This window comes from Grampus griseus (genome assembly GCF_964374135.1).
Source record: "Grampus griseus genome assembly, chromosome: X".
NCBI lineage: Eukaryota > Metazoa > Chordata > Mammalia > Artiodactyla > Delphinidae > Grampus > Grampus griseus.
The window spans coordinates 118,772,806-118,786,825 of NC_138999.1; the positions used below are offsets into that span (position 1 = coordinate 118,772,806).

The 14,020-nt window shown below is 44.6% G+C and overlaps 1 protein-coding gene across 1 annotated transcript in view; it reads left to right on the forward strand.

Moving 5' to 3' along the window:
• The window catches only part of F9 (coagulation factor IX), a 29,611-nt gene extending 15,938 nt beyond the window's left edge, over positions 1-13,673 (forward strand). Inside the window, exons 5-8 of the mRNA XM_082681313.1 lie at positions 686-814; positions 3,271-3,476; positions 10,843-10,957; positions 11,624-13,673. Coding sequence (XP_082537439.1) covers positions 686-814; positions 3,271-3,476; positions 10,843-10,957; positions 11,624-12,171 — 998 coding nt within the window. The 3' untranslated portion in view covers positions 12,172-13,673. The remainder of the gene's footprint in view (positions 1-685; positions 815-3,270; positions 3,477-10,842; positions 10,958-11,623) is intronic.
• The last annotated feature ends 347 nt before the right edge of the window (positions 13,674-14,020 follow it).

The window sequence follows — 14,020 nt, forward strand, 5'->3', positions numbered from 1 at the left end:
CTAATGCCCTGTTAGAAGTCAGGGTAATGGTAACTTTGGGAAGGAGGAAATAGTGACCAGAAGGGGGAATCAGGAGAGCTTCTGGGGTGTTGATAACGTCCTATGTACTGATCTGTTTACTGTTTAAATAAGTGCAGTCACCTTGTGAAAACTTATTCCAAAATTCTGGGTACTTTTTGGAATATGTTATACTCTAATAAACAGCTTTTTTCATTGCACTCTATGACTTTGTGAAAGTAGTATATCTACAACTTCAGTTTTATGCCAAATCACATATATTGCTGCCACCATTTTTATGCCTTATTAAGAATTTTATCTTTTTTTTCCTACTCTTAGCTCAAGCTTAGCTTCACACACTTCTCTCTATGAATGCCCCCAGCTTATATCTGACCTGTACAGGAGTCAGTAGTTTCATGTACTTTTTAGAAATGCATGTTAAATGATGCTATTGCTGGGACTTCCCTGGCGGTCCAGTGGTTAAGACTTCCCCTTCCAATGCAGGGGGTGTGGGTTCGATCCCTGGTCAGGGAGCTAAGATGCCACATGTCTCGTGGCCAAAAAACCAAAACATAAAGCAGAAGCAATACTGTAACAAATTCAATAAAGACTTTAAAAATGGTCCACATCAAAGAAATCTTTAAAAAAAATACATGATGCTATTGCTGTTGATTCTGCTTTCTTTCAGATGCGACATGCAGCATTAAGAATGGCAGATGCAAGCAGTTTTGTAAAAAGGGCGCTGATAACAAGGTGGTTTGTTCCTGTACTGCCGGATACCGACTTGCAGAAGACCAAAAGTCCTGCGAACCAGCAGGTCAAAATCTAAATAAGTTTTTTTTTAAGCTCGGCAGATACATTCTCCAAATCCATATTTGAACTTTTTGCATTATAACTAACCTACATAATTTTATGCCCTACTTGTTTCTACTTCCTTTTGAAATCATAGAAAAGACTAGTAGCTTGGACAAATTAATTTTTCAAAATGCATCATCATTTTAAATAGAAATTCTGCAACTGTCTTCAGTTTGAATTCTTTTCTGTCTGATTTTTTTCTGACCTTTATATCATGAAGCAATCGATTTGTGTGATTTCTGTATGCCTATTTGTAATTCCCCAAGTCAAATTAATGTAGTAATCCCATAACATAAAAGATACGTACGTGATTGACTGATAGGCTTCTAGTACAAGGATAGTGATTTTTTTTTTTTTTTTTTGCGGTACGTGGGTCTCTCACTGCTGTGGCCTCTCCCGCTGCGGAGCACAGGCTCCAGACGTGCAGGCCCAGCGGCCATGGCTCACGGGCCCAGCCGCTCCGCGGCATGTGGGATCCTCCCGGACCGGAGCACGAACCTGCGTCCCCTGCATCGGCAGGTGGACTCCCAACCACTGTGCCACCAGGGAAGCCCAAGGATAGTGAATTTTAAGCATGATCTGTCCGGTTGTGTCTGGCTTACTCCAAGAAAGTTATTTCCTATCCTTGGGTCTCAGCTGAGTTTATACGCTTGGCATCACAACAGTTCCGACAACCATCTGTTTTAAGTTGTGTCAGGCTGATCAGCACAGTCAGTCTATACAGCAGTGGACAAAGCAATGTTTCCCACTCATGCCAACCATGCCACCATGTTGACAGCTGACTGGTGTGTTCAGAGCATCTCCACTCCAAACTCATACTGCTCTTCTCTGAAAAAGAAGGCAGTAGAAACTTGGATTTTGAAAAAAGCAGGTTCTGCGGGACCAATTACATTTGATAAATGAGGGGTCTTTTTGAAGCAAACTAGATATAATTTCTTTTGCATTTCTAAAGCCTGATATCTTATTAAATTGGTACATTAAATCACGCACCATTCCTCTGTAACTGGGTTCGATACCTATCTCAGCAATGCAGCCGGCAGAGGAAATTAAAGGCAGCATCAGAAGCCAAGAGTGTACATGCTGCACTAAAATGAAGAGTCTCTAATGCTTCAGGGACCTGCCTGCCTCCTGTCCTTCTACCTGGTTCTTGACATACACTGCTTCAAATTAGCCTACCGAGGGAGGAGTGTGTGCGTATATCTGTTTTAACCTTCGAAACCTAACTTCCAGTGTAGACAGATAGCATACATAGTAGCTAAACCCTTATAAGCCCTTCTCTGTTATAAGCGAGGAAAAAAAATGGAGAACCACCTCCAACTATTAAGTGTTATATTTGAATATAGCCTTAGCTTTAGCAGAATAAATAGGCCAAACCTAAAATAAGCTTTTCTGCCTTTCAATAGTAATGGTCCCTTTTCTCTAGCTATTGTTGATGATTTATATTTATACATAAGTATTTTGAACTAATTTCTTGTTTTCCCAACCACATGCTGTCTTCATGATACTCTGCCGCAGCTGGTTGCTATAGAAATGTCTGTTATAAGGAATGTGGATAGAAGGAAAGTGAGAAATGAAATGTGAGGTGACTTTGCTGGACTACAAATTTCCATTCTGGTTGTCCCCAGTGTTTCAGTAGATGATTTCTTTTCCTTAGGAAATAAACCAACCCAAGGTAAAAGGTGGCCAGTGCCCAGGTAGATGTGGCTGTAATAATCATATCAATAACTTATTTGGTTAATACTCAACAGACAGGTAATTAAATCATGATAATCCCTCCCCAATGGAAACCTAAAGTCCACCTTGGAATCTAGAAGGCATTCTGGTCTACAAAAGAAACCCTGGGAATTCCCTGGTGGTCCAGTGGTTAGGACTCTGCACTCTTACTGCTGAGGGCCCGGGTTCGATCCCTGGTCAGGGAACTAAAATCCCATGAGCCACGTGGTGCGGCCAAAAAAAAAAAGAAAGAAAGAAAGAAAGAAAGAAAGAAATCCTGTTAACAATAAGCAGCAGACATCCCATTTACCTAATTCTAAAATCAAAGTTACATGGCACCAGATTTCCATTCAGGGACAGTACTTGAGAGTAAGACTTTTTAGCAAAGAAACTAAACAGAACGTCATTAGACTTTATAAAAGTCTTACAAAATTCAATTCTGGAACACCTCTTTTATTTCCATAAAGACGATGGATTCCTGAGCCAAATGTCCTTTTCATGAAGGGTTTGAAAACTTTCCATGAAAATAATTCAATTAACCTTTTAGTTTTAGACTATATTCATTGATTTGATTTTTTAAAAAATATCGACGGGCCTACTTCTCAGAAGTGACAAGGATGGGCCTCATTTTCAATTTTTGTAATACAAGTTCTGCTTGCCAATGAGAAATACCAGAACACTAATTTTTTTTTTCCATTTGTCTAGTGCCATTTCCCTGTGGAAGAGTTTCTGTCTCAAACACTCGTATGAAGTTCACCCGTGCTGAGACTATTTTTTCCAATATGGACTATGAAAATTCTACTGAAGCTGAAATAATTTTCGATAACATCATTCAAAGCAACCAATCATCCAATGATGTCACTCGCATTGTTGGTGGAGAAGACGCCATACGAGGTCAATTCCCTTGGCAGGTACTCTATATTTATGGTGTGTCAAAACCGGAGCCCAGTGGGCAAGGGCCAGGCCAGGTGGGAGGCTGAGGCTAGGACATCAGACAGACTTATTGGGATGATGGAAGTATTTAGGCAAGTTTCAACACTAAGCCGGATGAGGAAGCCCCGACAGGTGAGTCGCCGGTGAGAGAGAAGTCCAGGGACAGCTACCATACAAGGTCAAGGAGAGTTTGGCGTCAAGGAAGTAGCACAGCAGGATTTCAGACAAGCAACAGGGAGGTCTGGAAGCGAGGTCACTGGTGCTGGGGTTCTGGGTATTACTTCAGCTTCAGCCCCTGGGAGAACTGGTGAGAGTCAGAAAGTCTCTAGGTCCAGAGAAACTGAATTATTTCGAAGGCATTTTTAAAAGGACTCAGGAAGGATTAAGACAAGAACTGGGTTACTGGAACCAGGGCATATGAGACAGGGGCTTGGTCAAAGGCTGTAGTTCTCAAAGTGTGGTAGCATCAGATTCACCTGGGAACTTGTGAGGAATGTAAATTTTCATGCTACGCCTCAGACCTACTGAATCAGCATCTCTGAGGGTGAGGCCAGCAGTCTGTGCACTAACGAGCCCTTCAGGTGATTCTGACGCACTCTACAATTTGAAACGCACTGGTCCAAAGGAAACAAACTTGTTATAGAAGCTAGGCTCCAAAACACCAAACAGTAGACTCGTGGTACCTAGTCCCACATTTCTCCAGGTGTGATCTGCAGACAACCCACATGAAAATCACCTGTGCACATTTTTGAGGTAACAGCCAAGGGCTAGATTTGATACCCATCATTTCAAATCGTTTCACGTCCTCCGTGCTGCACACTTAGTGTACCTGTTGTCCCCTTCCTATGGAGCCCAGCTAAGATCATTAGGAATGTTCAAGATCACTCATCCACACCTGGGCACATACAGGTTCACTCGCTATTTCATCCATATGAAGTAAGATTACTGACTGTAGAGGTACCAAGCGCTAGGTTTTAGTTTTTTCCAAAAGTGAAGAGCTGTGCTACTTGCTAGGATACTTGAGAAAGACCCTGCCATACTTTCACACTGATGCCTTCCTCAAGAGAACCGTCTCTCCACACCCACCTCCACCCAGTTTCTCACAAAAGGTTACTGGGTTTCAAAAATAGGAGACAAACTGAGTGTGCAAAAGTCACTTTTAGACAAAATAAGAAAGAAAACCAACCAGAATCTCTCCCCATTTGTGGATGAGTCAGCTCGACCATGTCGCCATCAATCTGCAAGGTGGAAATGCTTGATCTGATTGCAGACAAGACTGCAACACACCTGCTGCAGCCCAGGCATCAAGAGAAAGCTAGCAACAGCTGGGGTTTCAATGGCCAAACTAGATCTGTGGCTCTGACATAGGAAATACTGTTTAGCAATATCACCTAGCAAAAAAGTGATTCAAAATGCTGATGCGTCAATAAAAGGGGATGGGAAATAACGCGACCACGTGGGTGAAGCAATTCCACAAAGCAGCACAGACAGAGTTCACTTTCCTCTGGAGTAACAAACAGTTTGAACGAACTGGAAATGTCTAGTCTGTTAAAGGAAAGGTTTAGGTGAGCTGTTTGCGAGAGCTAAAGGGCCACAAGAGAAAGGGGACGACAACTTTTTCTTTGTAGACTTATGGGTGAAAGTTCCAGGCAGGCAGGTCGATACCGGCCCCAGTTAAGAAAGCCCTTTCCAACCACTTGGGTCGGCCGCGTGGGCTGGGCAGCTCGGGGAGGAGATTTGGTTTAACATATGTTCGTGGAATTGTTGACTCGAGCTGCTCTGTCACTGGGACGACAGCAGCGGGACAACCCCATCCCAGAGAGCATCGAGGGCTCGGGCTCGGGCTTCCCTGGTGGGAGATGAGACAGGACAGGCTAGGGACCGCAGCCACCCCGTGCAGCTCTGAGACCCTAAGGAGCGAGCTTCACCTTCCGCGCAGCTTGTCCGCGGCCGCGTGCATTTCTTACCTTATTCTAGGGCTTTCGTCTCCGCTTCCCGGCTAGAGGAGAAGCCGCCGCCGCCGCACCCACAGCCGCGCCGCGTCAGCCACAGACGCTTCCCAGAAGCCCCTGCACTTCCGGCCGCCTTAACCCCCGACCCCAAGGCCAAAGGTGAAGGCAGACTTGCCTGACCTCTGACCTCTGACCCCACATCACAGTGACAGAACACCCAAGAAAGGAGCGGAGGGAGGTGTGAGGCCAGTTTCCTTCATTTTCCCTCCAGATGCCCAGCGCTGGGCTCAGAGCCCCTGGAGAACTCTGGGGACGGGAAGCAGGGACTCTGCAGGGCCACTTAGGAGCAGAGAGAGGAAGCTAGAGGGTTAACTCTTATATAGGAACAGAAAGGCTATTTCCAAGAGTCGGTATATCCTTAGCGGAGTGGGAAACTAAAACAGAACTCGGGGCTTCCCTGGTGGCGCAGTGGTTGAGAGTCTGCCTGCCGATGCAGGGGACGCAGGTTCGTGCCCCGGTCCGGGAAGATCCCACATGCCGCGGAGCGGCTGGGCCCGTGAGCCATGGCCGCTGAGCCTGCGCGTCCGGAGCCTGTGCTCCGCAACGGGAGAGGCCACGACAGTGAGAGGCCCGCGTACCGCAAAAAAAAAAAAAAAAAAAAAAAAACAGAACTCGAATTTCATACAGCTACAAAGGGAAACAATGAAAAATGTGAACATTAGAGTTGGGAAATCGCAACACCTGTACCATGAGACCACCTTCATCAACAGCTTAATAGTGAGAGATTTGAGGAAGTAGCACTGTGTTTCGGCTTTCTAAAGCTTTTATTGGGTTTTGGTCCCATGCACTTGACCCTGCCAGCCCACAATTCTGAGCATGCGCAAGCCTGCCCCCAAGAGCTCTGTCCTCCTCTTCTGCTTTGAGTTAGGATCCGACTGGCCCTGTGTGTGAAGTACCAGATCTTTCTCTTTTGTTTTATCATGGGCCTCAGGTTCTGTATTAGCCATAATTATTGTACATTTAATAATTTGAAGATCATTCTATGAGATTGATAAAAACGGAATACAATGGAAACCAAGTAGTTAAGCTTTCCTTAATCCTTTATATTAGGCTGTATCTATGCAATTGCCTGTATTTAACCATTTTACCCAGCAAAATATGTCTTGAGAGGCAGTCTGTCTATTCCTTATTCTATTCTTGGCCTAAACAATCTTGAAAATGTCTTAGCATTTTCCCCAGTCTTGGCTTTCCTCAGCTTTGGCCTGAAGCTATCCTTAATGGTACCCGAGCACTTGACCTATACAGCTACCTACACAGACCCAAACCTTTCATTTGATTAGGATACACCCCCATAGCAGACAACATGCAGTTACCATCTGTACGAACCAGAACTTCCTCTTTTTTTGCGGGGGGGTGGGGAGGGACGGGGGGTTTGGGAGGAAGATGTTACAGGAAGGTCCTAAGGCTATAGATATATGTTCACTTGGAAAGGTAATCCTCTATTTTTCCTAGCTCAGATGATACAGCTCCAATTAGCAGAAATGAAAACATAACATATGTAATCTCATCTGGCCTCACAAAACTATTTTGAACAGAACATTTAGACAATTATTCTCTAGGATGGTTTGATGAAGTCTCTTTCAATGACGAGTCTAGTTAACCATTAAAAGCCAAAAGTGAGCATCCCCTCTGTGCCCAGAGAAATGAAGTAGGGCCAAGGGCTGGGCGAATCACACCTGTGGGTATAATAAGCTGTGCATCATGTAGAAATGGTTTTGCTCTTCATATGAAAGAGAACAAGTGTGCAAAGAAAAAATGTTACTGTAAAGCTGGAGGTGGCTAGGTAGGGAGAGTGAGGGTTTACTGAAATCACAGGGAAAGGCCAAGTTTGAGTTAAAAGGTTAGGAAGGGAACAACGGGGCAGCAGCTATCACTCCAGGCTGGCATTGTCAGTGAAGAACGTCAGAACAGATATGTGAATGTGTGTTTTGCAGATGTGTGTGGGTGTGTGGGTGTCTGAAAGAGAAAACAGGCTCCTGTTAGGATGTGACAAACATGAAAATGTTTGACAGATCAGAACTCCGACATCCTTGCTCAGAACATATGCTTTCCCATTTCTTCCAACATTCTCCAAAGTGATGCCATACAAGAACCTGTCCTTCGCCAAGCAGACAGCTCATACCCAAACAGCTAATATTTAGATAGCTGTGATCCTGAGGTAGCCAAGCAAACATTCCAAAACCAAGTTGCCTGTAATATCTTTAAATGCAAATGTATTTTAGGGCTTTTTCTTGGCAAAGATGTTTGCTAAAATTTCTAATACCAATCAGGAATGGGCAAAAAAACACACTTCGGGCTTAGAAGAACACAACTGTATTTCTCAGTCATGCACCAGAACAGCGTAGATGCTCCGGGCAGCAAATCTTTGGCAGGAGTCAGACTAGCTACATCAGATTAGTCTCTGTGCCCAGGGGCTGTGGCTATCATTCACTCTGGCCTAACTAGCCCATTAAGCTGAGAGATGTCCAATTCACCTCTCATACAGAGGAGAAGCACCATTATATCATTGCATGTGAATGCTTAACTCCAGTTACTTGAGCAAATGTATTCAGTTGTAATCATTAGGCCCAGTAAAGAACAGTGTTACGCAAATTTGCTTGGTGACGAAACTCACCTGAGGTCTGGGCCAGCTCCATGAGCTGGTGACCAAGTGCACTTGCACAGGGCCCTGTCTTCAAAAGGTTCCCGCATTTGTAGTTCAATGCTTTGCATTTGTGTTTTGTAACTCAAGTTCAATGAGACAATGGAGCATGCGTGTGCTGGGGACCTGGAACCTCAAGTCACCACACTCTTACCTCTCAGCACCACCCAGGGATGGATTCTTGACCTCCCTCTCCCCTGTCCTGTGGTGCCTTGGCTAGCTCTTTCTCCCCTTTCCACAGCTGCCCAGTGACCACTACCACCCCCAACCCCTGGCTCACTGGCAGATGCCACCTCCTCACCCTCAACAGCTACCATTGTCATCCTCCTTCGGCACAGGCACAGGGAGGGTTGAGGCTGGGTGCACAGACTCTATGCCATTTGGGGACAGGGCGTGGCCACATGGCATCTCAGGACCAGAAATGCAGCATAGCACATTTGGAGGGTGAATGGCAGGGGCAAACCTCTTGTCCACCTTCATTCCAGAACCTGAACATATCCTGGCAGGGAAGTTGAAATCCCTTGGGAGTCACTGCTTGCTGTTGATTGCTACAGTGGACCAGTGGGAAAGACTGACTTACCCTTCCCCCTGCTGGGGCACAGGGCATCAGCACAGGGCTGGCGGAAGAGGGGACCTGGCAGCTGAGGGCTGCGTTTGTGCTTGCGTGCTCGATTTCAGGCTGTAGTCCCTGGGCACCTGTGAGGATCTGCGCTCGCCCAGCGAATATCCCCCATACCCGAGGAAGCACAACTTTGAATAGTAAATTCAAAACACCACGATAGGTTGTGAGAGACCACAGAAGAAAAGAAAAAGTTTTGTATTTTAGTATCTTCCGTGACACTTTTTCCTCGCTTTTGAACAAGGGACCCTGCATTTTCATTTTGCAACAAGCCCTACAAATTATGTAGCCAGCCCTGCCTGGAGTGAGCACTTTTAAAACAGAAAGGTCACCAAGCCTTGGGAATTCTGGAACCGAATTTCTCAAATTTAATTATGCATAAGGATATTCTGGAGATCTTCATTTTCTCCCATCCCAGCCACCAAATATTCTGATTAAGTCTGGTGGGCTTCCAAAGCTGCATTTTACAAGCATCCCAGCAAGGGATGGGAGCAAGGGATCCCAGCAAGGACTGCTACAGCACTCGGCCCACCAAGCACACTTGGAGAAATACTGGGTGCTTAGAAGCCTAGACTCTGAAGCCAGGCTGACTAGGGTGTGCATCACAGCCTCACCACGAACTAACCTTAACTAACTAACTGCATATCTAAACCTCAGTTTGCTCATCTGTATATGGGTACGTTACTGTCGCTCCACAAAGTACATAAAACACTTAGCACAGTGATTATCCATAGTAAGCAATCGATACAGGTTCAAAAAAACATTAAGATTGCTAAATCTGGGCGATGGGTACACTGGTGTTTATTATATTGTGTGAGTTTTCCTATATTTTTACTTTTCAACATAAGAAGCAACAGCTAGAATGAGAGGGAAACCTGAGTATGGAAAAGAGGGTCAGAGCCTTGCAGTGAGTCAGGCCCATAGGTCTCCAGGTAGGAGGCTAGTGCTTTGGTGTCTAGGATTTAGCAAGTGTTCCATAAACTGAATTCAGGACAAAAAGAATCTTCACTAGAATATGCCCCCAAGGACCTTCTCAGACTCACCCTTGAAAGGAGTGACCACACCCCTTCCCTAGTTTATTATGAATGGGTTTATGCCTGGGGCTATGTGTGCTTTAGTAAAAGGTCAGCAGTTCACAAGGGCTAGTCAGGGCCCACAAAGGGTTTACCAAATGTTAGTGTGCCCTCTAGTGTTCACACTTCTCAGACGGATCGAGGCCCTTGCATACACAAGAAGTGAAATTCTCCAACTTGATCTAGACATTGAGGTGGTAAAAATATTCATGAACCACTCTGGATATACAATGAACGTACAGATGAAAGAATGGACTGGCCTCTTATCTAATAATGTCCAGGCTCAAAGCAGCACCCAAACACTTTTGTCTGCGTTGTCCCCAAATCAAACATAGCTTAATAGACCCTTTAGGACAGAGGCAGCTTACGGATCCAGTTGGGGGAGGAGAATAGAGTTGGGGGAGACCGGGAGGAGTACGCGAGTTCTTCTGTTGCTCACTGCCTGGATGGCCATAGCACAGCCCTTAGGGATGCCATAGGTCTCATTTCATATCATTCTGGTTTAGAAAGGGCTTGAAAAGACGTCCTGGAAAAATCAATAGTTTTTCTCTTTCAAATGATCTGTAGCAAGGAGATTTCCTCGTGCAGGGACAGAAGACTCGGTAATAACTATTGATCCCCAGGAGTCAAATAAGTGCGTTTCTGAACGTACCTGCCATATCCCCGTGAAGCAATTCGTGCTATCAGAGAACCTGCCTCACCTGGAAAAGGAATCCAAGGGCCCTGAATCATCAAAAGAAGCCATTTCCTCACAGTTGCCTCATCTAGTGCTCTCCCTGGCTATCACTGTTCATTCTGTTCAAGAGTTTCAGAAATGGCTTTTTTGATTGTGCTCCAGAAACACTAATTCATCTTCAAAGCTGACACTTTCCAGAAACACTCCACTTCTGCCAGCACCTAGAAGCCAACATTTGCCCACTCCTCTAAACAGCACACATGGGTTTTTTTGTTCTGGATCAAATATATTATGTAGTAAGATTCATAATTTTGTTTCCACAGGTCCTTTTGAGTGATGAAATTGATGGGTTCTGTGGAGGTTCCATCATTAATGAAAAATGGGTTGTAACTGCAGCCCACTGTCTCAAACCTGGTGTTAAAATTACTGTTGTCGCAGGTAAATAAAGAATGATAGACGTCTGCAACATCCCTAGATCTTCTGCATGACTGCTAGATCATACTTTACTAAGGTCTAATAAGCTCATTGCTAAATAAGTTGAACTAGTGGTAGGGGGGCCATCTTTTCAAAATCCAATGTGTTCCATCCTCCAAGCCCCCCATCGTTCTTTTGGCGGACCTTTCATGTCAGTGCAGTACGATTAATCTATTGATGTGTCCGTTTCCCCACCAGACTGCGCCTTCCCAAAAGCCGTGTCATATCACTGATTCTTGTATCCTTGCACCTGGCACAAGCTGCAACCTGCCCTCAGTTAACATTGAATGAATGACCAAATGAATGTATTATCTGTGCTCAAAAAAGCGGCCAAAATCTTTGAAATTGGGAACGTCTAGGATAATTCATAACAAGTCGATTCATTATCACCTGTGAACCATGTAAGACTTGTAACAGCATGGGTGAACAGCTCCATCTATCCGATGGTCCTGAATGGCTTTTTGGTCTGAAAAGTATGCATCGGCCCTCATTACATTTTACCAAAATCGTAACGATATAAGATCTTTGACACTTGACTGCCAGGTACTTCAATGGTGCTAGGTGGACACTTGGAAAACGTGTTTCTTTGTGGGAAAGACTGTGATTGAAAAAGAAATTTCTTTTCAATAGGTGAGCATAACACCGAGGAGACGGAACCTACAGAGCAAAAGCGAAACGTGATCCGTGCTATTCCTCACCACAGCTACAACGCATCTGTTAATAAGTACAGCCATGACATTGCCCTTCTGGAACTGGATGAACCCTTGATGCTAAATAGCTACGTAACCCCTATTTGCATTGCTGACAGGGAATACACGAACATCTTCCTCAAATTTGGATATGGTTATGTGAGTGGCTGGGGGAGAGTCTTCAACAGAGGGAGATCGGCTTCAATTCTTCAGTACCTGAAAGTTCCACTTGTTGACCGAGCTACATGCCTTCGATCCACAAAGTTCACCATCTATAATCACATGTTCTGTGCCGGCTTCCATGAGGGAGGTAAAGATTCATGCCAAGGAGACAGTGGGGGACCCCATGTTACCGAAGTGGAAGGTACCAGTTTCTTAACTGGAATTATTAGCTGGGGCGAAGAGTGTGCAGTGAAAGGAAAATATGGAATATATACCAAGGTATCCCGGTATGTCAACTGGATCAAGGAAAAAACAAAGCTCACTTAAAGAAAAATGTATTTCCAAGGCTGATATATTTGGGATTGAACATGGACAAGGTCCTTTACTCACTAATCACTTCCCCATCTCTTTAGATTTGAATATATACATTCTATGAATACTGCTTTTTCTCTTTACCGGAAGAAGTCTAACTAGAATTCATATTTTACTAGAATAAGTAGATTAGAAAATGTAATCACTAGAGAAATATACTGTGGTGGGAGATTGTGCCCATTCCTCCAGGTCCAGCCCTTGACAGAACTGTGAAGTTAAGTTCGTCATCCTGTGCATCAGGCATTATGTTTCTCCACTGAGGCGACTCCCTGCTTCTCCGTCCTTAGCAGCATTCCATGTGCCAGATCTTTCTCACCTCTCCCATCAAAACGTTAAAATTTATTAGATCCGTATCCAGGATATTTGGTCTAGTCCATCACAAGGCCAGCACCACACTCATACAGGAAGAACACAGGAGCAGCTGACAGGTTAAAACTCATGGAAAACCCTACTTTTTTTCCGGTACCCTTATTCCTGCATCCTTTGTCCTTGCCAACTCCTAATCCCCAAGTCAGTTCTGCTCTTTCTCTCTCCCTCTCTCCCCTTTTCCTTACATAGGCATTAAAGGAGGAAAGGGGAACATCATACTGTTTTACTGCTGTGCACAATTATATATACCCATCAAACCCAGACTTGCTTTCAGTTTGGTCTTGGACTTGCTTTTCATCACATAGGGATGAAGTAAGGTGCCTGAACTTGGAGGAAAAGTTCCTCTCAGACAGTCACATTATTGAAATACATACATAACGGAAGGAACGACCCATCAGAATAGTTTCCTAAGGGCTTTAATTGTGTTGTTATGGAGGTTTGACTAGACATGCTTCCATGAAGGCAAACCGGCATGTCATTGTACCCAAGAAAGCTGACATCAACCCAGTGCTTTGTCCCCTGTCAGAACAGTCAGTTTGCAAATAGAGCTAATAGAGTCTTCAAGAAAGAATTTGTTGGTGTGTCTCCAGTGTTGTCCAGGGCTAAGGAAGAAGTTGCCCAGACCAGAGAAGATAGGCATCATGCCTCCTCAACTGGTGTATCACCACAGTGAAGAGGGATGCACTCATTCCAATGAGCCAACCAACTCCCTTTTTCTGGTTCATGCTCCCCAAGCCACTTTTTGATAATAATTAGGCCTTCTATATTGTATTTTCTAGAGGGTTACTGACCAACCAACACATCAATCACATCAATACTTCGATCTGTTAGACTGTTTCCCTTTGTGAGTTAAACTGGTGTTCTGATTCAGACCTTTGCTTTTCACGAATTTGGGTGATGTGAATCATTTACCCTGCATGTGATTACATGTGGAACTACTGACATCATGTTTCGGACCACTTTGACCCCACCAAGCTGCTGCTGCTCCTGCCCTCATCTCACCCTCCGCCAGGTCTTACACTTGCTGATTTCTTTCAAGTTACTCTAGTTAATCCCTTTTTCCTTTAGTCTTTCAAACATAAGTATCAATAAATGTAGTTTTCAATTTCTCAAAGTGTTTCTTGTTGAATCATTCCCAGAGAGAGCTCCCAAACCCTACATTCAGCAGGACACTCAGAAGAATGTGTCCAAGTGCCATATGACACAGCAGAGATTTGATGGTCTGCTGTCACCCAGCTTTCATGGGAGGCAGCATGTGTGTGTCCTGGTGAGGACAGTGGTCTGGATCCACACGGGAGGATTGAGTCTAAACAGCTGTGAATATGCCCTTGGATAAGTCACTCCACATTTTATGCTTTGATTTCTCCATTGTGTAATGAGGGAGTTTGACAGGATGCTCTCCAAAGGCCCTTGTTGACCCTGTGATAGTCGGTGG